The 21,334-nt window shown below is 40.0% G+C and overlaps 1 protein-coding gene across 3 annotated transcripts in view; it reads right to left on the reverse strand.

Moving 5' to 3' along the window:
- VGlut (Vesicular glutamate transporter) overlaps positions 1 to 21,334 on the reverse strand; it is a 511,784-nt gene that overhangs the window by 39,360 nt on the left and 451,090 nt on the right. For all 3 annotated transcript variants that reach the window (XM_067154057.2, XM_067154059.2, XM_067154058.2), the window contains 2 exons: positions 13,827 to 14,001; positions 10,914 to 11,203 (listed from right to left, as the gene is read on the reverse strand). In XM_067154057.2, the coding sequence (XP_067010158.1) occupies positions 10,914 to 11,203; positions 13,827 to 14,001 (465 nt within the window). The remainder of the gene's footprint in view (positions 1 to 10,913; positions 11,204 to 13,826; positions 14,002 to 21,334) is intronic.

Consider the following 21,334-nt stretch of genomic DNA (forward strand, 5'->3'; position numbering starts at 1 on the left):
CATCCATCCATACTTTACATCACAACCTGCACGGTTGCTAGGTAACATTGTCTGGCCATCCATCCATACTATACATCACAACCTGCACAGTTGCTAGGTCACATTGGCCATCCATCGATACTTTACATCATAGACTGCACAATTGGTACGTTCCACTTCCGTCACACATTTTGTTACAAGACACTATTTCATTACACAAATTTTCGGATGATCGCCAGCACTAAGATATGTTGATGTCAAAATGGTCCCTTTTCAAATTAATATCCCAGGAGCAACACTTTTTGGTTTATAATTTTGAAACTTAGTTTTAAATGTTACGGAAATTAAGGCGACACTCCGTAGATAAAAATATATTTTTACCTAATGCATGTATTTTCACGAAAATTTGTGGAAATGTCATCTACATAAAAGTGGAGATATCACGAACATTTCTTTCAAATACAATTAAATGTTTTTCCAAAATATATATTGTAAAATTTTAATTCCATTTTTTCATGACATTTAATTAGCATGTTAATGTATATTCGTAATTAGGTAGATAATACTTCTATTAAAAGCACTACGTATCGATTTTTCTTTAAATAATATATATAAGGAGATATATCGTACTAAGATTTGTGTAATTTTTACGTTCTAAAATTTTGGGCTTAAAAATCTCTACTACTTGAAAAAGTTCTGCAATCAAATATTCCATATGTAGGTTACTTAATACAGCTGTGATACATATACCATACAAATTTTGTTACATTTGGCTGAACATTATGAGAGAAGAATGGGATTTAAATGCAAAATTACAATTGGCAAACAAAGCATTATTACAGTGATAAATTGTTTGAATTCAGCAGAATAACTTCGTGACAAGAAAAAGAAAGGAACTCAATCCTTTCAATTTCAGTCATAAAAAGGAATTCACCAAAATGACCAAAATATCGATTTTCATCTCCTGAGTGTTAAAGGACTGAATTGCAGTATCATTCCAGGTTTCAGTGCATTACTTATATTTCAACAACATTTTTACGCAGTTTTCATGAAATGGCGCTCCACAGTAAGGCACAGTTTGTGCTAAATATGTGACGTCACACACATACTCTGCGGCCGTTACAATGGTGATAGCCTACACCAAACCTTTTTTTATTAATACGTGGTATTGCACCATAAAATGGATTTTTCCATAACTTAACACAAAATGTTTCCGAAACTTACCAATTATTATTAAAGAGTATATTGAAAAGGATGAATAAAATTTGAATGGGCATGTGTGTGAAATTTGATGACAATCAGGCCAAAACTACCACGAGGGATTTAGATTGAAAGAAGACCCAGTATTAACATTATTTTATTATCCAGGATTACGATTACCAAACTTAGGTGCCCCTTCTTATTGTTTCTCGATATTATACGAGCACATTCACCCTTCCTCTGTCCTCAAATATTTTTCTGTGGTCATAACTTGAAAGGTACAATAAATAATCTTTACGTTTTCCAGTCTATCGTAATTAATGCAAGATTAAATATTTTATTTTTACTGGTATTTTCTAGTATTTATTAACCCTTCATTAGTTTATATATAGTGATGTATTAACTAACTATATAGGCTACATAATATATAAACTAAGTCAAAACCAAACCAAACCCTATGGAACAACAGCCCCGAAGGGCCATAGCCTACCAAGCGACCGGTAGTCAGTCCGAAGGTCTGCAGATTATGAAGTGTCGTGTGGTCAGCACGACGAATCCTCTCGGCCGTTACTTTTGGTTTCCTAGACCGGCGCCGCTATCTCACCGTCAGATAGCTCCTCAATTGTAATTACGTAGGCTGAGTGGACCTCGAACCTCCCTCAAATCCAGGTAAAATTCCCTGACCTGGCCGGTAATCGAGTTAAGTTTTTAGCTTTTTACGGCTAACGGTCCCTCGAATTCGAGCCGTGTCTGCGTGTTCCTTAATTCAGAAAGGATTGAATACTTTTTGTAGAATAACTTTTTTATTACAAGTAGAAAAATCTGATTGCCAATTACAAAGTTGCTTACATGGTCTGCTTATAGCATAAGACCAGCAGCGTGTCACGTTTGTGACCGCCGTGTACTGCACAGAACAGTGGTGAATGAACCTCGAGTAGCGATTCATTCCTTCATTTATACTATCTTAATGTACAAAGATCAATACAGTCATAACAGCAAGACGCTGTTATGACCAACAGCCCTCATGACTAATATACGCATGGGGTACAATGGTCAGTGCGAGTCATAATGTTGGTTCTCCAGTGAGTAACCACCTCATGACTGGCCTTTACAAAGCTTGTCCTGACTCACAGGGGAGAGTAATTTTATTTGTGAAATATGTCTTATGATTAATATATACAGATCTTAGTAATATCTTACAGTTTGGCACCTTTCATACAATACATTAAAATGAATATTCCTGTGAATTAGCAGGAATATTAGATACAGGTGATATTTCGGGTAAGGAATATAACTATCGAACCCGAGCCTTCCGGGTAAGAGGCAGGCATGACACCGCCATACCGCGAGGACGGCTTAACTATGTCATAAACGAAAAGGAAATAGCTTTCACTTCAATATAAAAATACAAAACATAGAATTGTATACGTTTAACCTATATCTATACTAATTTACAAAGAGGTAAAATTTGTTTGTACATAATGGCTAATCTCAGGAACTACTGGACCGATCCCAAAAATTATTTTGCTAATATAAATATTCATTGTCCCTGAGGGGCATGGGCTGTATTTTATTTTCAAAACAATTCGACGGAGGGGTGACGCGTGGGGGGAGATATAAATATAAAAGACTAATATAGGCAAAATATCGAATTTGTCGTACAAGGACAAGACAAAGCTCATGTTAAGCCTCTTGACGCAAATAACAAAACTCGGTAAGCCCTCGGGCCAGAAAACCATATTTTAAGGCCCTAAAACCAACCGTTATTGAGATATTGGCACCACACTACCCCTGCTCTAGGAATCGAATAAAGAAATGAACTACCGTAACCATGGCAATGTGAGCTCCAAGATTCTACAACAGAGAAATTATCTACAATATATCACGAAAACCTAACATGTTACAGGTATGAAAATTGGTATTCAGAATCTCCTTTAAAAATAAAGTAACACTAATTTTTGTTTTCAGAAAATCCATTCAAGGGGGTGAAAGGGGGGTGGGGGTGAAAAGAAGCGAGGAAGGAGTTGAATTATTTATATGAGGATACATATATCTCAGAAACTGAAGATGTTACAGACGTTAAAATTGGGTACTTGGAATCTCCTTTAAAAATACATGAACACACTTTGTTTGGAAAATCCACTTAATGGGTGAAAAGAATAAAAAAGCGGGTGAATTTTTAAAATGAGTTTCTTCTACCGCTTTTCCCATACCTGTCGGGTGTATCTAAAATTATAGAAAGCAGAAGATAATCTGTAAGGGTGTGGAAATATTTGGTGACCGAAAATTCTCAAGCAAAGGTGATTTTGGCATTACAAAAGAAACGTTTTCCATTGACTTACTGCTTATTTTACACTCATAAGACCTCAGTTACCCATTATCTTGGCATTTATTATTATTGTTATTATTATCATTATTATTGTCATAATAATCACTAACGTGCAAATGAAAATGATCATTTCATATGACTAAATATGTTTCCATGTTTTATACCTTAGAGATCATCGGTTCAAATCAGTCTCTATGTATATATCATCGATGGCTGAGAAAGAAACGGTTACAACTAAAAAATGTCTTTTATAAGGTTTTACCATCAATTAGGTATAGCGTATTTCGACCTCTACACCTCTGAAACTCATCATCATCATCATCATCTGTTTACCCTCCAGGTTCGGCTTTTCCCTGGGACTCAGCGAGGGATCCCACCTCTACCGCTTCAAGGGCAGTGTCCTGGAGTTTCAGACTCTTGGTCGAGGGATACAACTGGGGAGTATGACCAGTACCTCGCCGAGGCGGCCTCACCTGCTATGGTGAACAGGGGCCTTGTAGGGGGATGGGAAGATTGGAAGGGATAGGCAAGGATGAGGAAAGGAAGCGGCCGTGGCCTTAAGTTAGGTACCATCCCGGCATTCGCCTGGAGGTGAAGTGTGAAACCACGGAAAACCACTTCGAGGATGGTTGAGGTGGGAATCGAACCCACCTCTACTCAGTTGATCTCCCGAGGCTGAGTGGACCCCGTTCCAGCCCTCGTACCACTTTTCAAATTTCGTGGTAGAGCCGGGAATCGAACCCGGACCTCCGGTGGTGGCAGCTAATCACGCTAACCACTACACCACAACCTCTGAAACTATCCAGCAAAATATATTATTTTTTCTATGACTGGAAGCTCTTCTAACGGGTTTGAATGTTCTGACGTTAGTGTCGGATCAGTGGCTCAGACGGTTGGGGCGCTAGCCTTTTCTGACCCCAACATGACAGGTTCGATCCTTGCTCGTTCCGGTGGTATTTTAAACTGTTGAAATACGTCAGCCTCGTGTCGGTTAATTTACTGGCACGTAAATGAACTCCTGTGGGACAAACCTCCGCCATCACGGCGTCTCCGAAAACCGTCAAGAGACGTAAAACAATAACATTATTATTATTATTATTATTATTATTATTATTATTATTATTATTATTATTATTATTATTATTATTATTATTATTATTATTATTATTATTTTTCTGACATTAGTTCCTTTGCTTCATTCGAAATGGTTACATGTTGAGTTGTAACTCTTTTCCATATTGTAATAAATGATGAAAGAAATACTTACACACCGATTTTCATAAAAATTATGTAACAAGTGTATTTTTGAGAGGCAATGATGTAAACTGCTCAACCTTTCTCCTGAAAAATCATGGATTTTGAATTGTAACCATTTTACTCTCGGCCATCGATATGTATGCATGACCGAGTATAAAAACCGTAGGTTAGGCGAAATTAGTCTGCCTCTGCTACATCGGCAAACCACCAAACTATTTTGTGAAGCAGTATTGCATACTACAACCGATTGTGTAAGATCAGACCAAGTCTCCTTATGTTTGATTCCTTGTGTCTGTGTCAAAATCTATCTCTTCCAGTAATTCCTTCGTTTATCGTAGAATCGTGTCACCACCACCACCACCACCACCACCACCACCACCACCACCACCGCCACCACCAACAACAACAACAACAGCAACAACAACAACAGCCCAGTCACACGATATAGTGTTTTTTCTGTTTTAATTATACTACAGTATTATGAGTGAGAAGGTAAGCTTGTTTCAATTATTATACACTAGGCGAGTAGCGGTTAGAGACCCTCTTTGTGACAGCTAAATTTCATTTCAGCAAAACTGAAGCACTACTACAGGAAAATTATAGGACTCAGGGAGGTGTTTTACATTCCATCTGAAATCCAACAGGGAACCGTATGAGAGAACTGAGAAGATTACCAGAAATAGAAGGATGACATTTTACGGGTACCTATAGAGTTATCCGGATAGATGGGCATTAGAATACTGGCTCTGCAAGAAAAATGGAAAATTCATCCCCGTTGACTTAAAGAAGTGCATGAAGATCTAAAGTAACAAGGTATAAACTCCAAAGAAATTCAAGACAGAACCATTTTCAGGAAGAAAATTGCGAGAATCCAAAAATACATCTGATAAACTGCGCAACATTTCGGTGGAAGATCACAAGAAGAGAAACTTGAGACTGAAGAACCTTTGGGTACAGTGTAAAGAAAAATGGCATATAGCTTGTGTAGCCGTAGTCTATAGCTGTCTTCATCGATGTAATAATAATAATAATAATAATAATAATAATAATAATAATAAATACAACAGGCTGACAAAGAAAATTCTAAATCTAGCTCTAACCCTGAAAATCCGCAACAATTGGTTAGCAGAAATTCATGAAGATCTACAAGAAATGGGTATCGAGGACGAAACCATTCAAGATAGAATTAAATTTAGAAGCTTAGTAAACAAACATAAATTTGCAGAGAAACCAACAAGAAAAAATATAGGCTGGACAGAAACACGCAGAAAGGAACACAGTGAAAAAATGAAGAGATATTGGGAAGAAAAGAAGAAGAAACATTGTGCAAAATAAGTTCAAACGCGCTCCACAGCTGGGCACAACGAATCAAAAAAAATAATAATAAATACAAGAAAATTTCCATATCCGTTGCACTGTCATATGACAGTATGCAGCACAGTGCCTTGATATGAACAAGAAAGGCCTGGTAGAAACAATGGAAATTAAAGAAAGAAAAATCTTAAGGAAAATTCTTGGCCCTATTAAAGATAAAGATGAATACAGCCTTCGGCATAGTCATGAGTTGTATACTCATGTCAAGAAGACCTCTGATGTCATATTGAGATACAGAATTGCATTTCATGGCCATTTGCTGAGAATGAAACCAACACGATCATCGGACCGGATCTTCACCTATTTTAAGAATAAGAAGACTCAGCCAAATTAATTCAAGAAGATGAAAAAGGACCTACAGGAGATGAGGATCACTTATGAAGGTCTACAAAGAACGCAACTCCCTCAGGAGGAAACTAAAGGACCACCAAGAAAGGCCAAAGTTAAAGACGGGAAAGACGTGGACGGAGGAAAGGAAAGAGCAAAAACCGGCAACGAATGAAGGAACACTGGGCAAAGATCCAAGCCCAGAGTTTACAGCTGAAATAACGTGGTCCTTAGTAGGCCAATACGAACAAACTAATAATAATAGTAATAATAGTAATAATTTTTTCTTTAATTAAAATTAACGTAAGTATTTCTACACTTCTTAATAATATAATTCATTAATTAATAACAAAACATGTACAAATAGCCTATAGAACTCCTTGAAGTTATGCTACTCTTCCTACATTGTGGTACAACGGGTTGCGTCACACTTCCTACAAACCAAATTACTTTGCATTCTAGCCTATTACCACCTAAAAATCCGAGGTATAATGATAACACAGCAGACACAGACAGAACTACAGTACGTTAAAACTTTCAGCATTCATTCAAATTAAATCGCTCTACTGCCGCTACCTGAACTTTACGCGCTTTACAAAAGAGAATTGTGCCGTCAGTACTAAAGATCTCTTCACCCAACTCTTTCACATAATTTCTTAATTTTACGCCTTCACTGCACTCCACTTTAGGCATGAAAAGGTTCAGGGTAGTACTACAAGTGTGACTAATCTGTTGAGACTCGGTGGTGAAAGCGGTAGAGGGCTGTAACTGGACTCGTCAAGGATGAACAGGGGGGGAGAGAAAACATGGAATTTCCTTGCTTGCTAATTGCTTCTGAGCTAAATGCATCTACTGATGTGACATCCTCCTGTACAGGAGCTCTTTCTCCGGATCGGGTTTTCTAAACTGTCAGTTCCCGGTCAAGAAAGAAAAAAAAAAAAATGCTACACTATTTGGAAATCCTGTGTTCCAAACTTGGTGCGGATAACATGTACCTTATTAAAAACGACGCCTCAATTTAAGCAGAAATGCTCAAAATATAACAAAATATCTCCTTATAACTCTAAAATGTGAAATATATGACCAATCCAAAGAAAACAGCCGAAACGTGCATTTGCAAACAATAAAAATCATCCACATTTATTTTTCTGATTTCTGGTAAAAGCAGGAAAGAAGTATGACTCTTCCTTAGATGGTTGATGCGCTGGCCTTCTGAGCCCAACTTGACAGGTTCGGTTCTGGCTCAGTCCGGTAGTATTTGAAGGTGTTCAATTTCTTCAGCCCCGTGTGGGTAGGTTTTCTGGCACGAAAAAGAACCCCTGTGGCACTGACTTTCGGCACCTAGGCCTCTCCGAAAACCGTGTACGTAGTTAGTGGGACGCAAAACCCAATAATAATAATAATAATAATAATAATAATAATAATAATAATAATAATAATCAGTGTGATTTGATTGAATATAGATCGATAAAGCCTTTATTTTCTGTGGCGAATTAGGGCTCCTGGCCCTTTCTTGCACTTAACCTTACACATATTATTACTTATTAATACAATGACACTGATAAAATGCTAAGAACTACAAATAACACTAATGTTTAAGGCAAAAATATGAATATATACATACAAAGAAGAAAGAATGATAAAAAGGAACTGCGTACATAATACAGATTTGAAAAAACATACCCATTTCAATACACAATGAAAGAATTAGGAAACTAGAATACTAATAAACTTAATAAAAATATTAACTGAAATTTAACTAATTGTATTCTTGCAATACTATATCTAAGTTAAATTCTGTAATTACTAGTTGCTATATTTACTTCTAATTGGTAAATACAGTACGGATGTTTTTAATTTAATTAAATTATCATATTAACACAATATTTTATTTAATTGTACAATAATCCCATAACACCATTTTCACACACAATCACTCGTTCCACTCATACAGGTACCTTTCTGGAAGCACTTAACGAGGAACTGCTGGTAAGAGGTTTTAAATGTACTTTTTGATGCAGCGTCCTTGATGTCTTTGGGAAGAGCATTCCACCATCCCGAAGCGGCGATAGTAAATGATCGATGGTACTGTATGTGGTTGTTCGGTGGACAGGTGTTTCTAGGAGGAACACTGAGGGAGTATCATGGAGATGTAAAGAAGCAAGGTGACGAAAATTGCTGGAGAGATAAGCAGGGATGTCTTCCGAAATTACCTGGTACACAAGGGACTTATAAAATTTGGAGTTCAATGTCCAGGTTTCGCACATCCTAACATCATGCCACTGGAAGAAGAAAGTGTGGTGGCCTTGTATGTCCCAAGCCTTGCCAATATTAACAGTTCACCAACGTGGAAGATTTAGCAACATCGCCTCGCAAAGCCCATTTGGTATCGCCCGCGAAGCGATCCGATTGGCTAACTTCTGCAACTGAATGAGAACGGTGCAAAATATCGAATTAGTTTTTTCACATTATCTCGTTTTAGCTTATTCTGATACGTTTTACTCTTAATGTTATACAGACAGGTAAATTGCTCTTACAATTCTGCTGACTACAGCAATTTTGATATATGTTCCACTCAGCCTTGATGATTGTATCTCAGCGCGCGAACAACCAGTTACGAACTGACGACGTTCGGGTTGGGTCGAGTAGAATCTTTTCTCTTCTCCGCGTGGCTTGGAAATCGAAGCACCAGATGTTTAAGGGGATAAGGTAGATACTTCAATTGCGCAGGTTCTCGTTCTGCATGTTGTTCAGCACATCACCAGCGTAACTGGGGACTTAGATGGCACTACTGCTGTAGTTGCAAGAACTAACCCTTCAGGGATGGGCTTACAACAGCTAGTGGCGTTATTAAGAAACTTTCTGGTTTATATGCACACTTTCAAACAATATTCCTGGATATTATGTTGAAGATATTGTTCCCTCCTGATGTTCTTTTTACTAAATCACACATTCCGCTATCTTGCAGTCTGTATACCTTGGTGGGAAGAATAAAACTGGCCCAGGAAATATTTGCAATAGGACTGATGCGGGATTGACTCTCGTTAATGAACATCACAGAATATTCTGGAAATGGCCACTTCTGAATAAATGAAAACCTGAGGATCCACAAGTCCAGACTCCACTTCACTCAAAAACCACCGACTGAACTCAACACGCGAACGTTCGTCTGGACGCTTTAGCGCATGCACAACAGTATATTTGTAAGGATACAGATGCAGGACCTCTTTGATAATGTTTAGACACGACGATATCTTAATTCTCACTTGCACAGATAAACGGCATGGAGATTTCGTCGGACTTTCCTTCACTAGAACAATGTTTTTGGTGTTCGAACGCTTTCCGGATTATTACGATTTTTTTCGGTATAGAGCCCATTTCACGCCATTCTCCCGCTAAGATTTGCACTGCAGACTTTGCTGAAGGTTCTGCCAAAACACTCTCAGTCTTAAACTCTTGTGCAAACAGTTCCGCGCAGGTTTTCTGCGAAACGTGGTTCGTCTAACACTCGACAATGACTACGTGCTATTCTATCGTGAGCAGCATTTTGTGTTGCATCCAACTGGTCACTAAACACTTCTGTTTCTCTCAATCACTCACATGTAATGACACAGTAACCTATGAGGGAGACGCGCACGCGCATTCATGTGACAGGAACAGATTGGTGCATCGAAATCACGGTTTCCAGCATTTCCCTTGGATGGCAGTGCTTCTGTTCATTAACAAGTTTCAATTCATTGTCTGACTTATAAATATTTTCCGGGCCAGTTTTATTTTGTCCGTGTAACTTGTCCTCAGAGTCATCAGAACTGCCTACAGTTGGGTCTTCATGAACTAACTAGTTCATTTGAACGACTCTGTTATTTGAACTGGTACGAGTTCGTTCACGCGAGCATACAGCATGTTAGGGGACGAAAACCTAAGCAAGTACCATCTATTGTAAAATGTACATACTAGCTCGCGCCTCGTTCATTTGAACGACTTCGTTCATTGAACGAAGTGCCGCGAGAGCTGTTTCCATGAAGACAGCACAAATGAACTTCCTCGTTCATTTGAACGACAAATAAGCTTGTACACGAATGGCCAATGGCGTGCCGTGTTAATGGTCACGTGACAGCACATCTCTTATACTTCTCAACTGGGGGAGAAGGAGTTATACAAAATTAGAAAGCTTATCTGTCTCTCCGTCTCTCGTAGCTACCATTTCTTCACTAACGCAGACTAGCGGCGGCATTGTGTAGCTGTTTTCTGTTCGTGCTCATAATAAATTAACTCGTTCACTTGAACGAAGTGCCGAGAGGGCTGTTTCTATGACATCACCTCATGAACTACCTCGTTCATTTGAACTAGTTCGTTTGAACGACTCAAGGCTATGAACGGTATTTAATGAACTAGTTCAAGCAAATGAACTACTGGAACCATCCCTAGAACTGAGGTCCTACCTTACCTCCTCTATCTTGAAGCCGAAGGTCTCCTGCAGGTAGGATCCCTGAAATAGTACGAGCAGGTAGAAGTTCCAAGATCGACAGAAGTTGGCGACGATGATAGCGTATACGGGCATGGATGTGAGGAACTTTCTCCACGGAGTGGTGGCCATCGTGGGCATGGCAATTTGCGTGCTGGAGCCCAGAGACTGTTCTATGTACATGAGTTCTTTGGCCGTGATGGTGGGATGTTTATTGGGCTTCTCGAAGGAGAGCCACATCCACAGCAGGAACCAGATGAGGCCCACTACGCCTGAAACAGAACGTGCAAGTAAATGGTAAGTCAGCAAGAAACTGTTCATGAAAATTAGTGATATTAAGATAATATTGAGGAAATATGCGTAAGTCTAGGGAGATAAATATAAAAAAGACTATTAAAGCAATTCTGCTGATTTTCCTTAACCCTTAGAGTCCTGACGTGCACTTTGTCGCTCCTGCGTGTGCTCGGAAAACGCGCCGGCAGCTGTATCCGTATATCGCTCCCGTTGAAAATGAAAATGAAAATGAAAATGAAAATGAAAATGAAAATGAAAATGAAAATGAAAATGAAAATGAAAATGAAAATGAAAATCCACAGCCTGTTTCCAGTCATTCTACCGGGGAAGAAATGGAATGAATGAAGCCCCATCTAGCGGTGAGGATAGGAATTGTGCCGGCTGCCGAAACCTGTCGCACTCCTCTTGGGCAATGATTAATGAATGACAGATGAACTGAAATGATATTGGAGAGTGTTGCTGGAATGAAAGATGACAGGGAAAACCGGAGTACCCGGAGAAAAGCCTGTCCCGCCTCAGCACAAATCTCACATGGAATGACCGGGATCTGAACCACGGAACCCAGCGGTGAGAGGCCACCGCGCTGCCGGCTAGCTACGGAGGCTCTATCGCTCCCGATGTAGTCCTGTATTTGACGGCTTGTTATTTCGTGTGTAGAAGAAGAGATGATAGCACTAATTACTTACCAAATGCTTTCTATGTTTCATGCTATCTGCGCTACAAGTTCTATGATGATTCTCATATGTCCGTAATGTTGGCTAACTTTAATCCAGTGTTTGTAATCAGATGAAGATTTAGCCGGTTATGTCAATTCTTCTTGTTATAGTGGTGACGTTGTGACATGGGGTGATTATGAAAGCTTTACTCATGCAGTTGTTTGTTATGATTTCGCGGAACGTGAACGGACAGTGATAAAAGTTACCTGTATATAAGAGGTAATATCCGAGTGCAGTATTCATTTTCATTTAAACAATTTCGGGTGTTGTGCAACATAGGACTGAACATTTCTGTGGTGAAAAACTGCAATTTTAAATGTCAAAAATGTAGATTTTAGGAGAGCGCTTTCAGTATTATCTACAAATTTTTCGAAACGCAATTATTTTCCCATTGTTTTCAGTTCATAGTAGAATTACTTTGTTAACATGTGTGATCGGTCAAGTTGTTCTTTCTTTGCTTCTATTAGATTAATATTTTTTTCCTGACAATTTTGTAAAATTTGCAAACAAATAGCTTAAAACTTTAGAGAGTTCTGCTATATTCTACCTGCATTCTTAGCACAAAATCAGGGCCAGAGACAGACTAAGAAGGTACTGACTGCTCTCTTACCGCAAGTCGCAGAGTGCTGTAACTGTCAGAACCAACTCGGATATTCAAGCGAATTTACTTTACCGGTGCGGATTGTTTCTTTAGACCATCGAATTGGACAAATACGGTAAGTATTCTCGGAAACAATATCCATGACAGACTCAAACAATCAATGATGTCCATGTGTATATAAGAAATGTGACAGTAAAATTCTGAGTTACCTGATAGAATCTGATGAAAATACAAAATGTACAATGTTGTGATGAAAATGAGTTAAACCTATAAAACAAATTTTAAAAAATGAACATGTGTATTATTTCAGAGTGTGTCCCCACTTTTACAATATACTATGTTGACTATACAAATAGAAATACAAGGGATAAACTGCTCCAAAGACGATAGTAACATTAACATAAATTTAGTAGTCCAAGACCAAGGAACCAAACTACTAAATAGCCCAATTTCACCCATCAAACTCTACGTGGGGGTGCTGCTATATTTGATGAACTTTACAAAAATCACCACATAGCCAATGAAGGAATAAAGTACATTAAACCCTTTCTCACCAATACACGTCGACTACCTAGACGTTCAAAAATGTTCAACTGTTAATTATTGTGTAGTAAACTTTCAGCTTCAAAGCAGGAAAAGAACTAAAAGGTAGATATTAAACAGGACAGATGTATGTATTTTGAGATAATACATATTGGTAGCTTTTGTAGGAGAATCGGATAACACTCAAAGGATTAAACATTGGACATTGTATTAAAAAGTTAAGTCCTCAGTAGCGAACTGTAAGTTAATTTCACAGATTGATGATATTGAATTATAAGATATGAAAGTGGTTGCGATTTTCGATCGTAAAAGAACAATCGTTTCGCCTCAGTGTGGCTGCGAGCTTATCGGTTGGAGTATCACACTGCTTCCAAGACACTGGGTAGTACACTATTGAAACACCGATATAAACTTCCAGGAGTGTTCTTAATTCTGTTTTCATTTGTGCTCAGATGAGTTCTGTATGAAAACTCATAAACATGTAAAATTAACGCTGGAAACTGATAAAATGAGTACAACAAACACGACTTTTAGTTGAAATTCCTGCCTTACTTAAATTTATACCAATATCCGTCAAGTACTTTGCGAACGCTCCCTGTGAGACAGGCCAATGAGAGTCACAAAAATGTCCTGCTTCATACCAGAATGCATGGTAGACTTAAACACTATGTTTAACAAGAGATGGATTTGGGTTTTTACCTTATATGATCTATGTACTAATACAAGTATACAACTAGTTACCGTAGAAGTAGAAGGGTGCCTGCCAACTGATTCCCCCAGTAAGCAGGCCGGAGAGGGGCATTCCAAGAACCACCCCGGCGTACGAGCCAGAGAACGCCAGGGTGGCGAGACGCGAACGCTCCAGTGGCGGCGCCCAAAACCTCCAGATGCCATGACATGCCGGGTACGTCACACCCTGCGGACAAAGAGAGTCATGACAGCAACTGTTTTTGTACGACACTATACTGTATAATGGGCCATAGAACAGCGACGTGTTATCTTAATACTGTGAAGGTGTCCGCTACTTTTTGTAACTGTCTAGGGTGAGGTGAGCTAGCTCTGCCTCGCCTGAGCAGTCGACGTCAGTATGTAGATCCTGCACGCTAAGGCAACTATTCAGGAATGAGTTAGGAGCCCTTCCCTGTCATCGCTCTCGAGGAGCCGGACTCCCTATTTAAGGCGGGTCAGTCGAGCTCAAGATTTAGTTCAGTTCAGTCAGTCAGTGGACAGTGTCAGTCGAGTGCAACAGTCAAGTGAGTGCAGTCAGTGTCGTGAAGTGACGGTTAGTCTCTAGTCCAACGTGGTAGAAATCAAGCTAGGCTCGGCGAGGGACAGTGAATTTGTTGTGAGTGTATGGCCAATGGACGAGAGTTAGCGGCCGTTGAGAAGGTCAGCGTATCACGTAAAAGAATTGTCAGACTGTGTTGTACGCAATCTGTGGACTGTGTGTCTAGCGTGATTGTTATTTTGAAAGAGATAGAGTGAACAATCGGTGTGACTGCTTAATGGGGACAGAGGGTGTGCAAAGAGGTATAGTTGTGTGTCTATGCAGTGAGTAAGAATAGCAGTGCATAAACCATAGTCGTAGAATTTTAAAGGCTACCATTTCTATTTTATTTACCACTCCCACCGTGTTACAATACCATGAATAGAACGAAAGTTCATTTTAAGCGAGCAATAATCTAGATTGCTGCAGAACAGACCTATGCAGGTTGTTGCAAACTATTGGTACATAAAATTGTTACAGAAGCTGGAGAACACCAAGACGTATTTATTTTAGATAAGAATATATGTCCGCTGAAGTTAGCGGTAGAATATGTATTCAGAGTTGTTGTGAGGGATGTTGTAGAAAGATAGGAACTGTGTAATTTATTAATTCACACATTCGGTTTATCGAATGTGCTCGAAGCTTTGAGAATCAGCATCAGTACATTCATTACAGTGTCGGAGCTTCGATTGTCGTACACCTTCGAAAACTACCGGCGTGTCACGGATAGTGCCAGCAGTCACAGAAATTCTTGTGACGAGGTCTTCTCCTGATTCAACAAATATCTTGCATACAAGCAGCCTGAAGAAAAAATAGTGATACGTAACATCAGGTGATACCACTCAAGTCAACAACAGTTGACGTAAACAGGCACAAAGTAACTGCTTTGTAAGCAAATACTATAGGAATTTCTTAGTTTTTCTTGATGTTCTTAGGTTACTGCATCAATTTGCACATATCGTTTTGTAACACTGCTAGTTCTATATTAACACAACTAGAGATGAACAGGAGGAAGGTCTGAGCCCATTCTGTTGCCTCTCTCTCTCCAGGCACCAGTCTGAGTGTGATGCAGTAATGCTTCTGTCAGTCCGCTGAAATCCGGCAAGCTCTGTGCTCCGAATTGTAAAATTTTGATGAACGTAAGAAGAGTGCGTGTGTGAGAGCAAAGAATCAACTAGAAACAGTGCGCTCTAGTGTTGAGTGAACATGAAGATAATTAAGTGAAATTGAGGTGAAGATTAAGAAACAAAGTACGTGTTAAAATAATATAGTGTAGTGAAAATTGATTTTTGGAAAATATTGTATATAGTATTTGATGACAGAGAACAAACTCATGTTCTAACTGGGACAGTGACTCTTAAGAAGTACAAACATCAGTATGTTTCATCGCCATCATAGACACGTTAGTCCTTTGTGGACCTTAACCTCCTCAGATGTTTATGTCAGTATTTCCTATTCCGTGCCATGCCCCTAAAACTCTTAATTCCGAGAATCCTGATGTCCTCAAATACACATTCTTCCCATCTCACCTTCAGTCTACCAGCTCTTCGAGATACTTCTGGGAACGTATTACATATCTTCATCCTTTTTATTTCATTGATGCGCAGTGTATGTCTAGTTCACTCAAGTCTCTTGATCATCGTGACTTTAAAGACGTTTGTTACCGAGTGAGCTGGCCTTGCGCTTACGAGCGCGCAGCTATGATATTGCATACGGGAGATTATATGTTCGAACCCCACTGTCGGCAGCCGTGGAGATTTTTTGTCGTGCTTTCCCACTTTTTAAGAATTGGCTTTACGTCGCACTGACACAGATATGTCTTATGGGGACCATGGGATAGCTAAGGCCTAGGAGTGGGAAGGAAGCGGCCGTGGCCTTAATTGAGGTACAGCCCCAGCATTTGGCTGGTGTGAAATGGGAAACCACGGAAAACCATCTTCAGGGCTGCCGACAGTGGGGCTCGAATCCATTGTCTCCCGGATGTAAGCTCGCAGCTGCGCACCCTTAACCACACGGTCAACTCACCCGGTTGTTTCCCATTTTAACACCAGGCAAATGCTGGTGCTGCACCTTAATTTTTTGTTAGTGGCTTTACGTCGCACCGACACATATAGGTCTTATGGCCTCACAGCCACATATGGATATAAAGTCCATTATACTGTAGGAGAGCGTAAATAAGTCACGCAGACATACATTCCTAGAGTGCGATGAGGTATAGTTCATTTTCCTTTACACATTAGCAAAGGAAAATGAACACAACGAATATTGTTCTAATGGACTTCATATCCATATGTGGCTGGGAAGCGTGACCAGTCTTAAGGGAATAATGTATAAGAAGAGCATTGTCAGACAAGTAGTATTAGAACTATAGCAACAAAAAGTCAGGGATCCTCTTCGTGTTGTATTAGAAACGGTGGTGCGATCGGATTGGCAGAAAAAAAACATTTATTTTCAAGAAAATGAGTTAAATTTGTTACTTCCGGGCACGCGATTCAAACTGACGAACTCGCCGTATTCGCTATGCCAGAGCACAAGCCGCTGCCGTGCTTCAGAAAAGAGAAGGAAAGGGAGGGGAAGTGGGGTGTATCATGGAGACAGAGATAATGCTCCGTGCGCATGCACAAATTTCCTCCTTCGACTCGCACAGGATTGTCCTCGTCTCTTACAGGCAATATCCACAATTAGCCCCTATCAACAGAAGTAACTGCACACACAGTACATGAGCACACTGTAATTAAGACACACTTGTCAGTCAAGGAATATACCAGATCGTTTCTCTTCTCGTCTGCTGGTCGCAGTAATGTGCTTTATTATTTAACATTCTCGAAGATGCAACGCTGCCGCTCCACGATTGTGTATTCCTTCACTCACAACATTGTAAATGGAATGAAATACTGAACTAAGGAAACAATACGCCAAATGGTTTGATTACAGTAGATGTTCAATATGCATCCCACCTACTTCGATATTGGTATACAGTAGTAGTGACCTTTGGACTCCATTCAGGATGTGTGGTGTGTCGCGCACGACCTGGAAAGCTGCCTGTGTTCTTGGTACAAGTACATCTTCTCTTTCTACGGGATTCGCATAATAGTCAATTTGTGCAAAACAAACTGTACATTGTCTATTGGACCTGGGAAGCGACTATGTGCAACAAACGAGAAACTTGTGAATTCGCACCGAGCATTACCTCTGTCTCCCACTTCCCACTTCCCTTCCCTTCCCTTCCCTTCCCTTCCCTTCCCTTCCCTTCCCTTCCCTTCCCTTCCCTTCCCTTCCCTTCCCTTCCCTTCCCTTCCCTTCCCTTCCTCCGACGCACAGCAACAGGCAACGGCTAACTCTCTGGCATAGAAAATACGGCGAGTTCGTCAATTTGAATCGCGCACCCGGATGTAATAAAACCACCTCGTTTTCTCGAAAAAGAAGAATTTCCTCCGCCAATCCGATTCCGCCATCGTTCTTAATGTAACACGAAGAGCATCCCTTATATTTTTGCCGGTATGTTTCCGGTACACCCTGTATTAGTACGACTCTCACTAAAACCTTGTAAATTACAATACGTTTTAAGTTTTCCTTTACATTGATTGAGACTTTATGAAGATTTTCTCAGACCACGAAAGCACCTAATTGCACAGAGTATACGTTTTTGGATTTCATCACTGACAGCAGAACGTTATCGAAGTTTAAATTCTTACGGCCAACTTTGAAACATATCAGTACTTGAAGCATTGATATCGTTCTAAGTTGTTCGAGTATAAAGTTATTTTGGCGACATCACCAGCCAGCTCTGTTTCCTTCACAGTAGTATGCTGCAAGCCTGTCTCAGGCAGATTTCTACTCAAACACAAGAATACATCTAACTTTAAATTCACCTTTTAGTATCTTGCAAAAGGCTGTAACTTCCTTGTTTCATTCGCTGTTGCTTATACAAGATGCATATTATTCTTTTATCTAAAGTTGTTACGACATCCTCCTTGCATAGTCCAAACAATGAGGTTGCAGCCGAACACAAATATAACGTTTCATTTTTTACTGACCCTTCCCTTACGTAATTCTGAACAGACGTAAGAGATCACTGTTATTATTTTCCTTTTTATGACTTATTTTTAGTTATGACTGTCGTATATAATCCGAGAAAGATGGCATCTAGTTACGGAAGAAGTCGAGTAATGAAAGAAATTACTAATATATGAAGACATTTATAGCCTATGTATGAATCCTACTTTTAGGTTTGAAACCTGCTTCATTCAGGATCGTGATGCCACTTAATAAAATATATTTATATATTTAAAATTAGAGTTTTGTCCACATATTGCTACGAATGAAAACATAATGGTATTTCTGTATCGGTCGAGTCCATAGTAGCATGGGAATGATCTTTTAGTTTTCCGTCGTATTCATACATATGCATGTATATCAATGGAAAGAATTTTATATAAAACGGATTGTAAATATGGAGAATAAGACACTACAGTATACGCTATAAATAATTTTATTCACCTTTGGTGAAATGGTAGTTTGAGGGAAGGCCTAAAAATGAATTCCCAAATATTCATGATATTAGTGGTTCTATCGATAAATACAATTTTCGATCGTGCATTTCTTATACTCTGGGGAGTATTTATGCCTTTAGACTTTTCTTGCTTAGTCCCTATCAACAACGCGTATAGTTAACATGAAAATATAGCATTGGTCAATCGTGTTAATTGGTGATGGTAGTGGTTTTTGTAGTGATTGTGTTAAGGTGAAAGTCGCGTGGTCATCACCCCATATCGACCAGGACAATTGTGAAGGTAAAGGTAAGGTAAGGTAGGGGTGTATTCTGCCCGAAGGCAGGTCCGAACCACCGCCTGAGCCGGAGTTTACGTACGGTAGGGTGGCCAGTTGCTTTCCGCTCCTCCATTCCCTTACCCCCACCAAAAGCGCGTGGCAACCCATCCAAATCTTGACCACGCCGAATGTTGTTTTACTTCGGAGGTCTCACGGGATCCGGTATATGAATATGATTATCAAAATGAGAAAAAAAGTCACGAAGGATCGCTTGAAGAATATACAAGAGGGAGTCATGGAAGGATGCCCTAATATTACACAACTGGAAGAAAACTAAATGTGAATGCCTACAATACAGAAATCCCATAAAAGTGATCAATATGGCCCGGATGTCTATGCAGTAATAGGTTAGAATGCAAACTTACTGAAGTGAGTAATACGTAGAGTCTACCCGCACGACGGTAATGCTATGAGGTTTGCATAAACATTAGGGGTTCGGCCCATTAGAACCCCTAGAATTTATGTTACTCCCACTACAGCACGTTTGAGCGGGCTAGTCGACAGTTCTATAGACTGTGAAGATAGTTGTACATGTCAGTGTTTTACTCCCGCAGGAAGGGATAACATCATGACCAGCAATTATGCAAAAAAAAAAAAAAGTACTTGTAAACGGCCACAGAGAGCAAGAAAGGAAGTACGTCACGATAAGCCGCTGACAGGTAGAGGAATGACCACTACGCCATGGGCGTGGGCAAAATTGCCATCATGCATAGACTATGTTAAATTGTTTTGCACTCCACATTGGTTACTATAACTAGTCTTATATAAGAGGGAGAAGGATCTGGTCAAGAAAGCCATTTTTTAATATCGTGTGGCTATTTGTAGCCGAGCGCAGTCCTTGCAAGGCAGACCCTCCGATGAGGGTGGGCGGCCTCTGCCATGTGTAGGTAACTGCGGGTTATTGTGGTGGAGGATAGTGTTATGTGTGGTGTGTGAGTTGCAGGTATGTTGGGGACAGCACAAACACTCAGCCCCTGGACCATTGGAATTAACCAATGAAGGTTAAAATCCCCAACCCGGCAGGGAATCGAACCCGGGACCCTCTGAACCGAAGGCCAGTACGCTGACCATTCAGCCAACGAGTAGGACAAGAAAGCCATGAAACAATGGAAATCTTTATGTTGAGCAATAGTATGTTATTAAATATTACCGTCTGAGTTGGCTGTGCGGTTAGGGGCACGCAGCTATGAGCTTGCATTCGGGAGACATTGGATTTGAACCACACTGAAGATGGTTTTCCGTAGTTTCCCATTTTCACACCATGCAAACGTACCTTAATTAAGGCTACGGCCACTTCCTTTCCACTCCTAGCCCTTTTCTGTTCCATCGTCACCACCAGTGTCGGTGCGACGAAAAGCAAATTGAAAAAAAGTAAATAATAAACATTTAAGACCGTCCTACTATAATACAGACGAGTGGAAGGTAGAATTCAATACAGAATTTAATAATGAGATATAATGACCCACAGTACGGTATTTCATTTTCTGATGCACGTGAATGATTCTTTTTTTGAGGCCAGAATAATGATTCATGAGGCGCCGTTGATTCACTGTACTGTAGGTGGGCGGAGAAAGCGCCGTGTGATACACTGTTTAGGCAGTATGCCCACCATTGTTGTACTGTAAAGTAGCATACACCGCAGGGGATAGGGGATAGGACAAAGGGACAGTATTTTAGACGAAAATGAAAATCCACACCCTGTTTCCAGTCGTTCGACTGGGTCAGAATTGGAAGGAATAAATCCCCCATCTAGCAGCGAGGAGAAGGACTGTGCCGGCTGCCGAAGCCTGTTGCACTCCTCTGGGACAATGATTAATGAATGACAGATAAAATGAAATGGTGTTGGAGAGTGCTGCTTGAATGAAAGATAACAGGGACAACCGGAGTACCGGGAGAAAAACGTGTCTCTCCTCCGCTTTGTCCAGCGCAAATCTCACATGGAGTGACCGGTATTTGAACTACGGAACCCATTGATGATTGGCCGGGGCGCTGCCGACTGAGCCACGAAGAACATGTTTATCAAATGGAGAGTTCTGTATTCACTTCATGGAGGACTGTAAGGTTGCGATCTTGAAGGAGTGAAGATAACATAGCAATTTCGTGCGGCTATTTCTAGCCGAGTGCAGCCCTTGTAAGGCAGACCCTCCGATGA

This window comes from Anabrus simplex, chromosome 9 (assembly GCF_040414725.1).
Source record: "Anabrus simplex isolate iqAnaSimp1 chromosome 9, ASM4041472v1, whole genome shotgun sequence".
Classification (NCBI taxonomy): Eukaryota; Metazoa; Arthropoda; class Insecta; order Orthoptera; family Tettigoniidae; genus Anabrus; species Anabrus simplex.